Source organism: Seriola dumerili, unplaced genomic scaffold, assembly GCF_002260705.1.
Source record: "Seriola dumerili isolate Sdu_G_001 unplaced genomic scaffold, Sdu_1.0 BDQW01000088.1, whole genome shotgun sequence".
Classification (NCBI taxonomy): Eukaryota; Metazoa; Chordata; class Actinopteri; order Carangiformes; family Carangidae; genus Seriola; species Seriola dumerili.
In genome coordinates, this window is record NW_019174343.1 from 8,339,210 (window position 1) to 8,357,632 (window position 18,423).

An 18,423-nucleotide genomic window follows, 5' to 3' on the forward strand; every position below is an offset into this window, starting at 1 on the left:
CAGGACTTGAGTTGTGCATGACATTGATGATTAAATTTAGGATACTACACACACTGACGGAAACGTTACAACATAGTCATGCAGTTGAATGCACAGGTTTATCAGAGTCAGTTATACAGTCATACTATTAACTAACTCATATAAATACACAAATATCCAACATTAAAATCAGAATATATAAAATAAGACTTACGAAAGGACTATACTTTACAGGACACTCTTTAAATGACACAGTGTTAAAGACTCTGCGTATTCACAGTTGAGTGTTGCTGTTCAGAGTTTAGGTCCATGCAGGAATAAAGCAGGAAGAGACCAGTGTACCAGGAACAGTCCAACTTGCAGAACTTGTTTTACTGCACTGTCTTCACAAAGTATTTACCCCCACTTTAAAATTTTTTACAAGTTAGCATCACACAGTATTAATTAGGCTTTTGTGACACAATTAAACCAGACATTTTATGTCATGATAAAAACAAATCAAAGTAATTGTTAAAAAATGCAAATTGACTGTATATCTGTGCACTGCTGTCTGTGACACACCTCAACCAAGCTGTTTTTCTGTCATCAACAGAGCTCAGCTGTATGTAATCAAGGTGTGTTAAGGGATGATGATAGACTCACAAATCTCAGACAAGTTTAGAAAGAAGTGCTGTACTAATCGCATGGAGGATGTAGGAGAAGGCACTGAATATCCCTCAGAGTACTGGAGATTATGGCAAATCTGCTTAGAGAGATGGACATTAGTGATGGAAACCAACAAGAGGCCTGTGAACACAAAGTTAAAAGTTTCCATGGATCTGATGAAAGAAGAGGACAGAAGTGAAGGAGTCATTTTTCCTTTAATCAGTGTCTGAAACATAAAACATAAAAAAAGGTACAGGTTGATGTGGGCTGGGGTGGTAGTGAATACTTTTTATTAAGTATTTATTAGGTATTATTGTAACTTTTGTAGGCCAGGTTAATCACAAACACACACACATGCGCACACACACACACACACACACACACACACACACACACACACATGCACTAACCTGACAGCACTGTGACCCTCTGGAGATAATATAAGCATCATGTGACCTGTCTGTGAGGACTTGAGGCTATTTCAGTGACAGTAATGATACCCTTAAAAGCAGCCTATGATAATGATGACACTAATTGTCAAGCACAAGGCCTGCGACTGCACATCTGTGAATTAATGAGACAGTCTCACACACAAACACATATAAAATATATATCAGAAAGAAAGACATCAGGGAACCGGTGGGGTCTACACTAGAAAGAGGGAATGAAGAAGAAGAGGGAGAGGGGACAAAGCTCAGAACAGTTCAAACAACACAGACTGAGCATGATAGAGAGGAAGAAACACTTGAAGGTCAGATGGCTCTCGACTGACCTTCAATACATTCCTCTCAAAAGGGCAAAGTGATTCCCTACCCCCCCCTTACCCACCCCAGCCCCTCCAATCCTACAGTCCCCAAGTACACCTCACACCCAACCCTCAGGCATCATACCCACACAGTCTCTGTGTAACACTAGTCAGACCTGTCTCCCCATGCTTTATCACAGGACCTAACATGAGATAACACAATTTAAAACTTAAGGTCAACCGAATTCTTCCACCTAATGTATCTATCAGGGGGAACTGCAGCCTGTATGACAGTAACAGTAATGAACCAAAGACTTCATTTCTTATCCATCACTGGGCTGCTGCACAGGCAAGAAGAAATCAAACATCAAACCGTTTAATGATTCAATCTAACTCCCAGAGGAATAATAAAAAAATGAACTAGGCCTAATGAAAATACTGAAAACACGTCCCTCTGGCTCCTGTGTATAATGCTGAAAAAATGAACCCCTGACCTAATACGTGCTGTTGTACTCAAGCATTCCCTTTATGTTATTGCTACACTGTCTGGTGTTTGCAAACCACCGCACAGGAATCAGCAACTTTTGCGGAATAAGACAAGTAGGAAGTATATGACACACTGTTATGTCAACATCATATTAGTGCCACAATGGTGTTATCATGACTGGGCTTGTCTTTGTCTCTTCAAAATGGCTGACTAACAACAGAAAAATACTTAGCACTGCCTCCCCAACAGGAACATACAGAACAGTAAAATTCCACTCACAATACTTTGTTTATCTTCTTCTGAGAACTTTTATGCTTTTTTTCCCTTCATGGACATGGAGCACCAAACAACAGCTGACAGGTCATGCACTGTTTGGGCCACAGCTAATCATGGCTGACATCCCGTATTTACAGCAGGGAAGCCAAGTAGTTTTTATGATTAGCTTCCCCTAAATACTGCAGGGGGGACCATGTGATCGAAGTGGGGGAAAGGTACTTACCATGTAATCTAAACATAATAATGTTGACCTTTACAAGTCACACACCAAGTAAGATGGCTGTGTCCCAAATAACTACTCCACTGCTGCTATTTATAGCGGCCTCACAAAGCCTGAGCGGCACAAATACAAAAACAATAGCTCTAAGGTCCACGGTAAAAAAACATCTTGCTCATGAATATTCCTGCCTTTCTAAGGTTTAATTTACAAGTGTATGAACAAATGCAGTCTGATGAATTTTCCATTGCAAGGCTGCACTGCCTGCTCATGAGTTAATGTGAAGTATAACTGTGACCACTATTTACAAGAAGCATTTTACTCAACCTTCATAAACACACACACACACACACACACACACACACACACACACACACAGCGGTTCTCAAGAAAAGTGTCACAACTCATCCATGTCGTACAACCATCCATTACCCCACTGCTGCTTACATAAAGCTCCCTGGCCTCACACTGACAGGAAGCAGGCAAGCTACGTGCTACAGCCACATTTATAGGACATGATGTTGATCTGTAGCAGTGACATAAATATATCCCTTTATAGCACGAGAGGCCTCTTTACTGTTGCATCAATGAAAAATACTCCCCCAGGTTGATCTGTACGTAATTATCAAGGCTCCATTTTATTGACAAGACAGTCAGTGTCAGACTTTGTTTTAATCCCTGAAAGGAAACAGCAAAAGACAGACAATATTAAGACAACACAGTTAATATTGAGTGTTCTAGTTTCACAGTCTGTCCACAGTTGGTTTGTCTGTCTGTGTGTGTGGTCTGCACAAGTGCATAGTTACAAATGATACCTCAAACAGGCAACCCAGCATTCAAATACACAAAATATTATCTCTACAAATACTTGATGACACTTGATGTCTGCAGCTAGGCTCTAAAAATTACATACATACATAAAACAATTACAAACAGATGGACCTGCAGTGAGCAGAGCTGTTGATTTCCACCTCAGGTAGGCGGCACGGGCGATATCATGTCTTGATATGTCCTATAAATGTTCACTTTTGATGTTGCTGTTGTTCCTATGTTGTCCCTTTATTTCAGAGAACATGCTCTCCACATCCAGTTTCTCAAGAGTCCCAAGCAGCTCTCTAAATGATCCTGCACAAACCAACTTTTTCCTCCTCTCCTCTTCTGAGCTGCTTTTCTCCACCGTTGGCTGTTGTGTTTGGATTTTCCACCGATGGTCGTCTGTGTCTCACTGACTCTGGCAGACGGTGGACCCGCTCTTGGCCCCAGCAGCAGCCTTCTTACGTCTCTTGTTGAGCAGGGGGTTGCTCGAAGTGTCGAGATCCTTGATCTTCACCTGGTCGTAGTCCACACGCATAGTTGCTAAAGCGCTGGTCAACTCTTCCTGTGAGAGACAAGGCAGAGGATCAGATGTGGCAAAGTGTGTTAGTTCAGTGAAGACTACTCCTATAAGTACTCATTTGTTGAATCCTATTCTTACCCATAAGAGTTTCTAAATGATTGACATTGCTACTTTTACCCCCTTTTCTACATCCAAGAAATATATCAGCAGCAGCTGATTTTGGGACATATGCTTTTTTGCTTTCTTAACAAGAATTAGATGAGAAGATCGTAAGCACACTCATGTATAGACGAGTGGTATGTAGCTACAGCCAACAGCCGACTAGCAGAGCTTAGCAGAAAGCCTAGAAACAACTTTGATCTGTAAAAGGTAACAAGATTCACCTGCCAGCAACTGTAAAGCTCAATAATTAAGATCTTATGTATCATTTTTGCCAGGTAACCAGCAGAGACTCCCGGAAGTTACTGCTCCTGGACAAGAAATAGTCCAGCATATAACTGTTTTTACACTTTGGTTTTTGTAGGGATAAAAAAAGCAAAACAAGATGAGATATATAATGTGTTAATTAGTCAGCTGAAGATGTGTGAGTAAGTAGATTTTGTTACCCTTGGACAGAACCAGGCTAGTTATTTCTAGTCTTTATGCTAAGCTAACCAACTCCTGTTTTAGCCTTGTATTTAACATACAACCTCTCAACTCTTGGTAAGAAAGCATGTTGCCCAAAATGTGTTAAACTATTCTTTTAAACGCTAAACCATTTGAAGTGCAGAGAAAAATAAACAAAGGTGACCAGGGCAGAGAAAAACCTGTCTGGGAACAAGTTTTATGAACTCAGAGAAAAAGGTCAGGTCATCACAGGCCTGGGCCTAAAGCCAAAACAGGCTTCAGACCATGAGAACTCCACTAAAATGCCAGAAGACAGGTCTGCAGCTGCTACAGCCCTGAAAATGTGAACTTTCAATCCCCTCATCCCTTAGTCTTCATGACTGGAGGTCATTTGTCAGTCATGATCTATGTAGAAAGAATGTAACATCTTGTTTTTTGTGCTTTTTGAGAAGTGACTGTTCAGGAGTGCAATCTGTTAAAATTTACGCAACATTGCATTGTCCATTGCAGAAGTGAACTGTGGTGTATTATGTGCATATCATTTTCAACGAGAAAGTTCTTTTCATACATTATCACTGCAGACTCGCTCATTCAGCTGTTGTGAGGGAACGTGCTACTCATGATTTGTGCTCTCATTTACCACCACTGAAAAAATATATGATTGCCCAACTGAGACATTTTGCGGAGGTAACCCCACAGTGACTTGATGTGAGCAAACAGCTTCTTGCTCTTTAAGCACATTCCTTTGTGTAAATTAGCGAAAGAGTCGAGAAGAGGCAGCTGAGCTCCTTTGTGCTCAAGTGTGTGTATATGAAATGTTAAAATGTGTGTGTGTGTGTTTTTTAAATGTTAAACTGAAAGAACAGATGAGACAGGCTTCCCCCTGGTGGCCATCAGGGAATCATCATGATGGTGATACACAAAAAAGTTTTTAATTAGTTTCATTCACTCAATGATATGAAGTTTTTATATTGATAATTTTCCTCAGCTGACTTCCATGTGGTAATTATTGTAATTATTAAGTTGGTTTCCCATTGATTTTTCACATGGAAATCTCTAGTCATTAAAGTGCGACTTGGACTGGGAAAAAGACAGTTGTGTATGTCATCTGTGGCTCTGGAGGAGCTCTATAAATGCCAATGACACCATAGTGATGTCATCAAGGTCAATGGATATATTTAAACAGAAAGCGTTATAAACTGTGGGAGTGGAACTTAAAAGATAGCGTCTAAAGAACAACGCTGTGTTGCATTATGGGAACTGTATTTTTGTAGCTTGCCCCATACTGGAAACTAAATGTCAGGATTATTTGCCTTCTGCTGCTTCAATTTTCATTGCTCAGTTTCTTTTATCTGTCTCTCGCGAGGCCCTAAACATAAAGGAAAATGCAAATTACGTGCTAAATTACTGGAGTACTGCTGTACCACCAGCCAAACTAAAGCAAAACCTAAAGCCTTAATAGCCGAACAGCAACAGGTTGTAATGCCAACATGGGGCCAGAGGGGGTCAGTGTTATTCTGCTGCTGACCTTCAAATCCTCCCACATCTCTCTGTCTTCAGTCAGGACCCGGGTTGTGTGGAGCGGAGTGGAGGGAACCACCATGGACTGCTGCAGAGTGCAAACACACATGCAGATGAAGATATGAGCAAACATGCACAGACAAACAGGAAGTAGGAAGTACGTAACGTTTATCTGTACTTGACACACAGATACACAGATACTTACATTGATCCAGGGGTGGTTCATAAACTGAGTGATGGTCATTCTCTCATTAGGGTCTGTCTTCAGGAGCTGGTGGATCAGATCTTTTGCTAGAAGAGTAAAGGGAATGCAAAGATCATTGGATTATTAGTAGCACGAAACACACACACACGTGCTCCTGGTCTCAGGGACAGGATGGCCTACTTACACAGCAAGAGCGAGAGTGAGGAGTGAGATCGAGTGAAAAAATAGCAATATGACTGTGTGTGCACTGTTGTTGTCACTGGTTAGGAGGAGGACACCAGGTGGCTGTTGTCTCTGAGTTATCTTTAAGATGTGTGTAAGAGGAGTGTGGGCATGCTCATTTGTTATAGTCTGTGAAAGGGTAAAACTTGTTGAGTTGATGAGTCCATAGGAGACCATAGTTCACCTAAACAGACTGAGCACAGTCTCTGTGTTTACAGACTCAGGTAAGAACTAAAGCTTGAAGGTTGCAGCACCAAGATGTAAACTGAGGCTATTTAAAAGCACACTGCAGTCTTCCCCCACATGATGCGATAGTTTTTACCAGCTGCAGCTGATCACGCACTGAGGTTTTCTATATGAGAACGTCTTGACTAGGCCACCCAGTAAACCTGAGGAGTCAGAGTTAGAGCAGTACTCATATATTCACTCACTCACTCTGTCCACAATGAAAAATGTCAAGCAGAAAATGTCACCATCTTTCTCTTTCTGTGCATTGTCACCATCATGTGGTAAAGAGCTGGACTGATAGACTGACAGCCTACAGTACTTTGACTGTCAGCTTGGTTACTTTACTTCCTCTCAGCAGGAAACTTTTAGTATTTTAATCACCTGACTCATATACTGGATTTTGTGTTGAATGCAGCTGATCACAAAATGTGTTGTCATTGATTGCTTGTGTTGTATAAACTCTAATATGTACGTCGCTTTGGATAAAAGCGTCTGCCAAATGACATTGTAGAATTGTAGAATTGATATATCTTTACGTTTGTTAGACTGCTGCATGGCTGAGAAGAAAGTAATGATTTGATAGCTATGGGATTTTAAACCTTTCATAAATGTGTAGATAAATTTCAATTTATAAATTTGTCAACTCTGCAGAATATTCTTTAAATCCTACATTTTCAGAGCTTAGAAATTGAGAGAAAAAATTCAAATGTCTAAATATTACTATGGACAAGTCCTGTGTGTGTGTGTTTCTTGGGGGATTCACCTTCCTGGGACACCTCAGCCCACTCTGGGTTGGGGAACTCGTACTGGCCCATCCTGATCCTCCTCTTCATCCCCGGTGAAATGGCCTGGCCCGTGTTAGAGTAAAATGGAGGAAAGCCACACAAGCTACAGGGACAAACATGGTGGGTCAGACAGAGCAACTTTAAAATCTTATATAAGTCGTGACATTAATGTGTTCCCATCCAGCTACACACAGTACTCACAGGATGTACATGATGACGCCCAGAGACCACATGTCACATGACTTGTCATATTTCTCCGGACCCAAAACCTCAGGAGCTTATCAATGGTGATACACACACACACACACACACACACACACACACACACACACACACACACAGAAACAATATACAAATGGAGATTAGGTTTATACAGCACAGGCAAAAATGACTCAGCATCTACATTTCCCTGTAAAAATAATCTGGCAAGGCCTTAAACTTGAGAGCTAAACCATAACACTTTCTACAAACTGTCCATCTGCCAGGAGGCTGTATAATCACTGGAAAATAACATAAAGCATCATACCCACATAGTACGGTGTATAACAGGGGGTCTGTAGCGGGTTGTGTAGCGTGGTCTCCTTAGCAAAACCAAAGTCTGTCAGCTTGAGGACCCCGTTTCTCTCTTTAGTGGTGTACAGCAGGTTCTCTGGCTGGAGGGGGAGACAGAAGAAGAAGAAAAGAAATATGTCAAAACTTCCTTTAATTACCCAGAAATGATCATATTCTTTGTGATCTTGATCTCTGTGCACCTTGATGTCTCTGTGTGCGATGTTAATGTTGTGGAGAAACTCGATGGCCGTGCCAATGTCCCTCATAATCTCAGATGCCTCTGGGAGGAAAAGAGGAAAACACAATCTCTCAAACCAGAAGCATTTCCAGTGTCATGCAACAACAGCAACTGTCAAGGTGCATGGATCATTCTTTCTCTGACATGTTGATGTGATGTGAGCAAAATCCATCCCTCCATCGGTCCTCACCTTTCTCAGTGAAGGCCTGGTCTCCTCTGACCTGGATTCGGCTGAACAGCTCTCCTCCCTCCATGCTGGAAACACACACACACAAACACGATTTGCAAACTGCACAAATAACACTCCATACTCCACACTCCACCTGTTTGTGACATTATGGAGCGTTTTCCACATTTGAATTTAAGTAATTTGTACTCATTTCAATCAATGCAGTGATGACACTCGGAAAAAACACCGTGTTTAGCAATAAATCAGGATCTTTTGACATTGGCACAAAGCATCACAGTTATAACAGGGAAACTGAGGATGATTTTGAAAAGAAATTCACCATAGAAATGACGGATTGTTCTTCATACAGAACTGCTAATAACAATACGTTTGACAAACCGAAATATAGATACAGTTTTCCACATTAATCTACACCACATTTTACATTTACTCATTTGGCTGATGCTTTTATCCAAAGCAATTTACAAGTGAGGGACGACAGCAAAGCCTCAGTGCAGTAGGAGACCCTGAAGTACTAACTACTAAATCTATTCAATTAAGTGAGGTCCAGGCAATTTTACACTGTGAGCTAAATCTGTTGAGATGTTTTGCAGCTCAAAATATACAGAGCTCTTTCACCTAAAGCTTTCAATCTTTCTCTTGCAAAGAGAAATGGTAAGTGAAACTGAAACTCTAAAAATACATAGTGAAAGTCCTGAATCGAATAGGGGAGAGGGCAAAGGTACTAAAATCGTCTCAGTGAAAAGAACCAACGGGATTTATGTGAATTGATACAGTAGTTCAATATTTTTTTGACTAACGCAAAAGTCTATCAGTAATATGGCTACTATTCATCTCCTCTGTAGTCTCATTCATTTATGTTTGTTTATAACACAATAATTAGCCTAACAATAATATACTGTATGTGTCATACGCAAGTAGACTGGAGACCTCAACTAAGTACTGAGTCAAGGGTCTGAATACCAATGACAATGGGATATTTTAGTTTCTCTTTTTAACAAATTTGCAAACGTTTGTAAAATTCTGTTTTGTTCTCTTTGTCATTATGTGGTACTGAGTGTACACGATTTGAGAAAAAAATAATTTAAATAATTTTAGGATAAGGCTGCAACATAACAAAATCAGAAAAAAGCAAAGGTGTCTGAATACTTTCTGAACGCACTGTACATATATAATGATACAATTTCATGAATATATATATATATATGAATATATATATATATATAAATGCATCTATTCTGATCACATTTCACAACTGAGACCTATGACCTAATTCTTTAAAAGCTCAGACATTCTCACATTCGAACAGTTTCAAAATCTGGTGTTTGTGTTTCCCACTCTCTATTTTCACAAGCACCCATCAAACAGCAGTCTCTGATGCCTGAAACTCCCCGTCCTGTTCTTCAGAAACATCTTGTTGTGCTCACTGTGACGTGGACGTGCTTCAATGTGCATTAAGTAAGAACCAAGTTTTGTGGTCCATGAGTCCACAGATGAACAGATAGCTGACACAGAAAGGCGAACCACAGTGAATATCTGCACTGCCGTCCAACTCTGACCCTCACTCATATAGAAAGCACCCACCCACCCACACACACACACACACACACACACACACACACACACACAAGGTCACTATACAGAGCAACACAAACAGTTGCTGTGTCAATAGATGTGATGATGAGAACCAGTTAGTCATTGTTTAAAATCCCCACGAGCAGAGAAAAGTGTCACCCTCTGGTTTCTCTCTTTTCCTCTGAATTAATGAATTAAACAGTTTTTTCCCCTTTTACACTTGGAGAAGCTCGCAAAAAAACTCCAGTGTTTTATCACTGTCTCTGGAGTCATACGGGGTATTATTATGAACAGCCTGTCGTGACATGTGAAGCCCAGATGGAGCTCTGTCTCTCTATCTCACCATCAGTGTCGACGTCTTCGCTTTGTCAGGTCAGGTCTCATGACCGACCTTTAGCGTGGATGAATGTTCTGCCCTCAGCGGGACAGAGCTTGTGTTTTGTCACTCTAGACACACATGAAAATCTATTTAGTATGAAGATACATGAACATGTTCGCATATATCAGAAAAATGTATTTTTAGGATACTTGTAATATGAGCTTTATTTTGCTGAGAGTAACATATGTGGCTCACATAAACCTATCGATTTAAAGCTACAACTGAACTTACAGAAATGTCCAATTTTCGTTTTCAGTTTGTTTTAAGATTGTCTGTGTGATTCAAGCATCATAAAAAGTGTGTTGTGGAAGTGACGATATTTAATTTATTTATTGTGTGTGTTTTAAGAATCATTTACTACAGAGCTTACATGTCGTTATTTTTCCACAAAGAAAATGAAACATTTCCATCGGAAATGTGTGGAAACTGTGGAGTTTAAAAACAGAAACACGGTATATCAGTTTATAACAGCTTTTTAGATAAATTCACGTCATCCTTTTTAAGATCTGTGCTCCTTCTCAGAGATGTGACGTATGGAAATTTGTAGTCAGTGTGCGCTGCATTGCAAGTTTTGCGCCTGATACTAAAATAGCGGAACTCGTCACTGTCCAGTGGAAACCATTTGTCTGCTTAATGTCAACTTTTCAAGTAAGAAGAACAGACCTGTTTTAAGATTGATATAATCAATTTTAAATGATTTTGTTATACATAGGTGAAATTAATCCTTCATTTTATCTGAAAATGTGCTATCTCAAGGAAAGTATTCAGATAGGTCAGCAAGCATAAACTGATAGATAGAGTGATGTAATGTCAATCCTACCACTCCATGATGATGAGCAGGCATTTTTTCCCATGATGCATGTTTTCGTACAAGTTGAGGATGCGAACGATGTACGGTCCTCCTGATACTCGCCAGTGAAGCTCCACTTCTCGTCTCGCCTTGGGGCTGTCGTACAGAATCTGAGCGACACAGACAGACAGAACGACCATGTGATAAACAGAAAACTAACTTTTCATCAATCTGGATTTATATTGCTCAATTCTGCTCCAATATTATAGTTTATTCACTTTTGATGGAATTGCATTGTGTTTATATAGTCATGTTATAGTTCTACAAATGGGAGGACTTCATGCGCTTCTTTGTTTTTTATCATTGCAAATTAAATGCATTTGGGTTTTGGATTGCAGGTTTGAATATCACGATGGGTGGTTTCTTTTAATATTTTCATATATTTTATAGAATAACAATGAATGTATTAATTGAGAAAATAATCTGTAGATGAATCAGTAATGAAAATGATTGTTAGTTGCCCTAATGTGAATATCAGATGGCAACATATTTATTAAGACTATAATAATAATTTCAACCATATCACCAAGACCTACATCATCTAAAATCCCTGACATCTCCAGCATCATGTCAGATTACTATTATTATATTATACTCAATTGGTCAATGACAAAAAAATAATTTTTTCATACCTTTTTTTGTTACCCGTATCATCTATGTACTCGTATACAGTTAAATAATAATTATATTTTTTGTTTTTGCTGACAGCTTAGGTTCATACCTCATAAACACCAGAGGATATCTCAAACCTACATGTCCTCTGACACTGCAGGGACAGAAACTCACAATGTTCAATCAACAAGGAGCACGCTCTACCAAAAGAGCTAAAGCTTGGGACAGAAGTGAATGTTCATAAACAGGCGAAAAAGCAGTATCAATAAGCAGCAAGTGATGTTCATGTGATCAATTAAAATCAATCAACTTCATTAACCTGAACACTAATTATCTTTGTTAAATAAGATTAAAGTCACCTGTCGCTGGGATCGAATCCAGAAGCTCCTGGCAGTGGAACAGCAACGCTTAGCACTGAGCTAACATGGCTTCCATGGGTCAAGTTGTAAACTATCACTTACAGTGTCAGTGAACTGAGGAATGATGATCAATAAAGGAGAAAACATTGTGTTGTCAGGAGTATTTGTATCCAATCCAGGAAAGGTGGCCTTACTTCGACCTGAACTCTCCTGATTTTGAAATCAGCAGTGTTAACCACAGTTCAAATTTTAGGAAGGAGTAATGTACAGCTTTTTGCTGATTAGTCATTGCTTTGTTGAAGAGTAATCTGTAAATTTAAGAAAAATAACCATATGAGCAGTTAAAGTTTGGAAAGATATAAAGATGAAAAGCTTCCGTCCTCATCAAGGGCAGTGAATAGGAAGTAGACAGTGCAGTGGCGAACATTTAAGTAGAAACACCTACACTGGTGTGACAGTCCAACTGAAGCTGGAAGTTCTCTCCAATCACACAGCTCCAGTTATCACAACACTGTACTGATAACAAAATCGCCTTCAGCAGGGACTGAACTTTTTGGTTGGTTTGCTCATGTGAATGATGGGCTTGAACTATGAACCCTCTGTCTAACTGTAATATAGAAACCCCGACCAGGGAACAGCGCTAACCGCCGAGCCGCACAGCAATCTAACTTGCACACAGCACAAGTTCTCATCTGCTTGATGATAAAAGTAAACAAGTAGAAGAGTAAAGATTTTGGGCCAAGTTCTTTACACTTCTTCAGCTGTGGATCACATGACACAATGACAAAGTCTCTGTAAAAGCAGCCACTTTTTTGGCTTAAATTGCTCTAGAACCATAAAATATATCACAATAAAGAGTAGAACTGTACTGCTCCAATAAAGTAAGTCGAGGACACACATATAGTTAGCCTGGTCACACAACAGGATGTCTGTCTTGACATAAGCACACACACACACACACACACACACACACACACACACACACACACACACACACACACACACACACAGCAGGTGGTGGACCTTGACATAGCACACATCTTCAGTCAGGGTGTATTTTTGGATGTGACAGTGATGGAGTGATCTCCTTCTGTCCCTCTGTTCACAAGACCAGTGTGGCAACAGGCCGAGCCTGGAGTACACAACACACTGAGAGACCGACTGACTCATTTAAATATGACAGACACACAAACATTAAATCTGTGTTGTATGGCCGGTGACTTTGAAATGATCAAAATGTGAAGACAATATTTATAAAATTTCAGATTCAATTGTGTGGGTGAAAATTAAATACTTTTCGTATTTCCTGGAAACTCCAAATGTCAGAGACGAACCCTCATAACTGTAACGTCGCGTTGTAGCTCACTAATGTTAAAGAGGAAGTGAGGAGTTCAGAGCACAGTGGGGTGTTGAAAGTAGAAGTTGAGGGTTTCCGGTGACTTACATGTCTGATCTGCTGCTATATGCGTCCTGCTTTATTCAACCTCGCCCACTGAACTTGACATTAAACTAAGCAGTGGACAGGTTGGTTTCTGCTATGTCATTTATAGCTTTATGAGTTTAATCAGAGCCGACAGTGTGTGAGCTGGTTTCCTTAATTTCCTGCTGTGACACAGAATTGGCTACAATAAAAGAGGTCTGTGTGTATAAACACACATATAAAACACTAAGGGGGGAGACAGAGAGATGTTGGAGACAATGCTACAGACATAGTTAATCTTCTGATGGACTCTGGATTCCTCTGTGAGGCAACATAATGGAGAGTGAACACACACTTGTTCCTGATTCTGCTCTAACCCAATCAGCAACCTATCCACACTTCTCTGAACCAATCAGATCTCTGTCCAAAGAGACTGTAACACACTCTGAGACACACACGCTTTCATCTGATAATGTCCATAGTGTGCAAGTGTGAGTTTAACAGCACACTACCTCTGGAAACACACACACACACACACACACACACACACTGCTCCAACATGTTTACACGCTATTGAATTTCAAGGGTTGTCAGAGTGCTGTCTTTATATCTTGATGAAAAGGCATCTTATCTTTACAACAACTGCCAATAAAGTGCTGTTCGTAGTCTACAGCAAAGCGGTCTGGGAAGTGATATAAAGTTAATCAATAATCAAAATGTATAGCAAATTTAATTATAACACTAATGTATCGTTGATGCTTTTTTGAAACGTTGTTTTAAACTAGAGTCTACAGCCATGCTAGGCGCTCTGTGACACTTTCCTTTGGCACAGTGGTGCTTTGCACTAAATGCTAATGTCAGCATGCTCACATGCTCACTATGACAATACTAACATGCTGGTGTTTTGCAGGTAATGTACCATTAGCTTCTTAGTTTAGCTCGTCAGCATGCTGGCACCTGCTTATTAGCACTAAAAGTAGGTAAAGCTAAGGCTGATGGTTATGTCATTTGTTTTCAAATTTCAACCTGATGAAAAGTTAAGGGATCGCCATGGTAACAATTCATCCTGAGGTGGACATTAATTTCTAAGCAAACTATAACAGCAATCCACCCCATAGCTGAGATAGTTCATTAAAAAACACAAATGCCAATCTCATAGTGGTGCTAAAAGAAAACTGAGGTTATCGATAAAGTCAGTAGGATTGATCTTCTGGGCCCCATAAGTGTCTGTATAAAATTTATCGCAATACATCCAATAGTTGTTGAGACATTTCATTCTGGACCAAAGCAGTGAAGAGACCAAGCAACGTTGCCATCCCTTGAGCCATGCTGATAGCAAAGGTAAATATGATAAGAAACAAGGATGTATTTCTAATAATTATTTAGTGTACCCTTGCTCAGTGTCATAAAACAATTTAAAAACTTTAAATTTTTTAAAACCAAATGTCAGAAACCCAACCATCACGCCCAACTTTCAAGTCAAGTAAGAAAAACACCCAAAACATTTTTGTATGCAGATTTTCCATGACATCAACACACTGTAGTGCACTTAACACAAAACCCTGTGAGTAAAATCCCCACTGAATGTCCCCACAGGACAATAAAAACATAATGTTCCCCTGTGCTGAATAAGATGACTAGAGAGCAGGAGTCATCTCCACCAACACAACTTTCAGCTCGTTTGAATACTACAAAGATGATCAACCACAAAGGTTAATGAGGTTAAAAGCCCAAATCTGATGCATTCATTTGATGACCTCTCAGAGCTTCAGACTGCAGCACGATAATGAGCTTGAATTGCTCAACAGCTGAAGCCTGAGAGTGAGTGTCGGCTTGAAAACACAGATAGAGTATGAAGCCAAAACCTCTGAGACTGATTAACTTTTTTTAACAGCTCCAGCTGCCTGAAGTGAACCTGCATGAGCTCTGAGTGCAGTTTTTTTTTTTTTAGAATAAAAATCTGTCTGACTAAACAACGGAGAATTTATAATGACAGTTTGGTGTCTGTGGGTCCCAGATGAAACCCAGATGTGTCACTGGCATGCCAGTGGGTTTACCACAAAGGTGAATATACACAAACACACTGAAAGGAAGATTTTGGCTATGAATGGAAGCCTGTACACAGACCTGTAGCTTGTACAGTTTTCCATGCGCTAAGCCGGAAGGCACTTCAGACGCTAAAATGGAACAATCACCAGCCAAATTTGTGCATCTAACGGTATTAACAGTTAATGGCGGTGCTCAAGTTGACTGCCAAGCACCACCGGGCTCTCTCTCAGGGCCCCCTCTGCTCCCTGGAGTCAGACAAATCCAAGTTAAAAGAATCCTGATGACTATAACCGAATTAGATTAAACGGATGGCTCACCCCCAGCTCTGCTGTAAAGTGGATTAAGCCTTTACCCATTTATTATGTTTAGTGCTCAGAGCAACACTTAATTAAAAAGCCAGTGAGCTGGTCAACTTTCCTCCACCCCATGCAAATCAAACAACTCGTGATTATTTCCATTTGCTTGATATTTGCCTTGAGATTAAAAAAATACAGAGAAAGTTGCAAATTAGCTTAAATGGCAATAAAGTAGAACAAATAACTCTATCAGGTACACTGAAAAAGCTGTCACTTGGTCCAGTGCAATCCCATTTACAAGCAAAGTAAAAGAGACGCCAGTAAAAGCAACAACAGAGAAGGCTAATTGTGATTTCATGAGTGTTTCTCTTGGCATCTAAAACCTTTTAACAGGTTCTTCAGAGAGCAGAGGAGATTCAGAGGCTGAGTGCAGCAGGTTTGTGGTGTTTTCTCTAAGCTGGGGTCACCCTGACCTTCTGTTAGCTTTCCTTAGTGGAAGCTGAAGTTTATTGGGTACCAGGCGACGCTGTTATGGATGCCATAAGCACTCACATGAACACAAACAAAAACATTTTCACATTTTAAAAGTTGCTGACAACTTTTAAAATGTCGACAAAGTAGCCAACAAAAACTCTGATACAAGACACTCTTGTGCTGTGGTAGTGTGCCCAGCTCAGTGCTCTAACTCTACTGTTTTATTAGTTCTTCAGCTCAAAAGCTACAAAAAAACAATTCTGATTCAAGTCAGTAAGTAGCCTGAAGATTTTCTGGCAACACACATTTTGATTGTTTTCCAGTCCCACATGATGCTATCAAGCATGCTATTCCTGTTGGCCTTTCATCTCTTGTTAGTGACTTCCTATTTCCTGCTGCAGTTTATCTCTTTTTCATCTTGTGTCTCACTTTCTATCCCTGAGTCTACAGTTCTGCTTGTGACACTGCTGCTGCCGGGTTTGGCAGCTCAGCTCCAGATGGATTACTGTAAGCCAGTAAATCTCTCTGAGTCCGTCGCCCAGTGGTGACAGGTGACAGCCTGATGACCCCGTGTATGTATGTGGGCATATATGCCTGTGTAAAGGCGTGTCTGAGTTTCCACTGCTTCCAGAAGAAGGTGTCACCATCAAAATCTATGTGTCTTTATGAAGCAATGTAAAATGTCACAGCTCACGGCTCAGCAACCATGATACCCATAACTTGCTTGTGATCCAGTGTGAGAATGAACTTCCAACAAACACAGCTCACATTCAGCATGTCCACATGTAGGGCATGTGAGCACAACATGTATATGCCAAAACCCATGTGAGCAGGAGGCACACATACATGCAAACACATGTATGTGTGTACACCAGTCACCATCTTTGAGAAATAAACACACACAAACAGGCAGTTTGAATGGAGATCAGTGCACCATGACTGGAAAACTATTCAACATCACAAAGATGGGTTTTGTCAGTCACCTCTTAAACACTCCTGTGGTAAGTCTGAGTCGTGTATGTCTGTGGAAACAAATCTGACCTCAATAAAGGTCAAAGGTCTTTTAAGTTGGCACAGTGTCAACCCAGTTTTCCAACTCTTAAACATACAGACCAGACCTGTTTTGATATCATGATAAAAAAGATGGCATCTGCTCATATAACAAAAACCAAAAGTATTTTCACACAGATTTTAGTAGCCTATTTTTAAACAGTAATGTTTGAATAGACGAGTAAAACAAGTCTGATCATTTGAGAAAAAACATACCAGTCAGTTATTATATGAGTGAATAAATCAGTTTACTTATGAGGAGTGAAAACTGAGTAGAGAGGGTCTATCCTCTACTACCCTGTTTATAACATGAGTGTCAGGTGACTTCAGTACCTTCAGTGCGCACTTCTCCCCTGTCTTCTTATTGAAGCACTGGAGGACTTTGCCATTGATCCCTAAGCCCAGAACCTGACTGGAGATTTTGTAATCGTCCGTCACCGCGTTGCGTTTTATCTCCAGTTTAGGGTAAACGGGCATGGGGAAGTGAGCGGACTCAGTGTTCGCGTCCTTTCTGTCAGCAGCTGAGAGATCTGGCTGTTGCTGCTGCTCTTGGGGCTCGTCAGTCGGGGAGTCCGGCTCTGCCTCAGCCATCGGCGCTTGCAGCGGTTGCTCCTTTCCGTTTCCATTTTGTAGCATGTTCACACCGGCTTGTTGTCACCAGCGGTTCTCAGAAGGGGCAGGCGTGAGTGATTCACCAAAGTAATAAGATGACTCCTGCTGCCCTCCAGTAACTGCGTAAAGCTGTGGTGCGTCTGGCTGTCCTGGGCACCGAAGCCCCTGTAAGAACTCCACACAGTAATTCCACTGTATCTTCAGTATAGCTTATAAAAACAAGTACATTTACTTAAACTACACAATTTCTTGTCACTGAACTTTAATACCCGCCTATTCTTTTTTAAATTGCTCTGGCAACTTTAGCGGTCAAGGCTGTCTGCCCAGAGAAATCCAAACAATTCGGCACCTCTGAATAACAGCATTCAATTCCGGTCTTTCACAGGCGGCTGTGGTGAGGTTTCTCTGTTGGTTCTGTTGATCTCAGTTTCCCGTCGGTCTGGAGTCCTTTAGATGTATTCACATGGCCAGTCACTGTCACTTTTTGTGTAAGCGCCACCCTCCTTCGGTTAAGT

At 40.5% G+C, this 18,423-nt stretch overlaps 1 protein-coding gene across 1 annotated transcript; it reads right to left on the reverse strand.

Annotated features, from left to right (window-relative positions):
- Positions 1–2,960: 2,960 nt before the first annotated feature.
- On the reverse strand, positions 2,961–18,371 carry LOC111221435 (MAP kinase-activated protein kinase 2-like). The gene is made up of 10 exons (XM_022744784.1): positions 17,630–18,371; positions 11,007–11,146; positions 8,233–8,297; positions 8,005–8,084; positions 7,779–7,905; positions 7,454–7,529; positions 7,231–7,355; positions 6,018–6,103; positions 5,820–5,900; positions 2,961–3,727 (listed from the first exon to the last, which is right to left on the reverse strand). The coding sequence occupies exons 1-10, from the start codon at positions 17,930–17,932 to the stop codon at positions 3,572–3,574; spliced, it is 1,239 nt and encodes a 412-aa protein (XP_022600505.1). The 5' UTR covers positions 17,933–18,371; the 3' UTR covers positions 2,961–3,571.
- Positions 18,372–18,423: the final 52 nt, after the last annotated feature.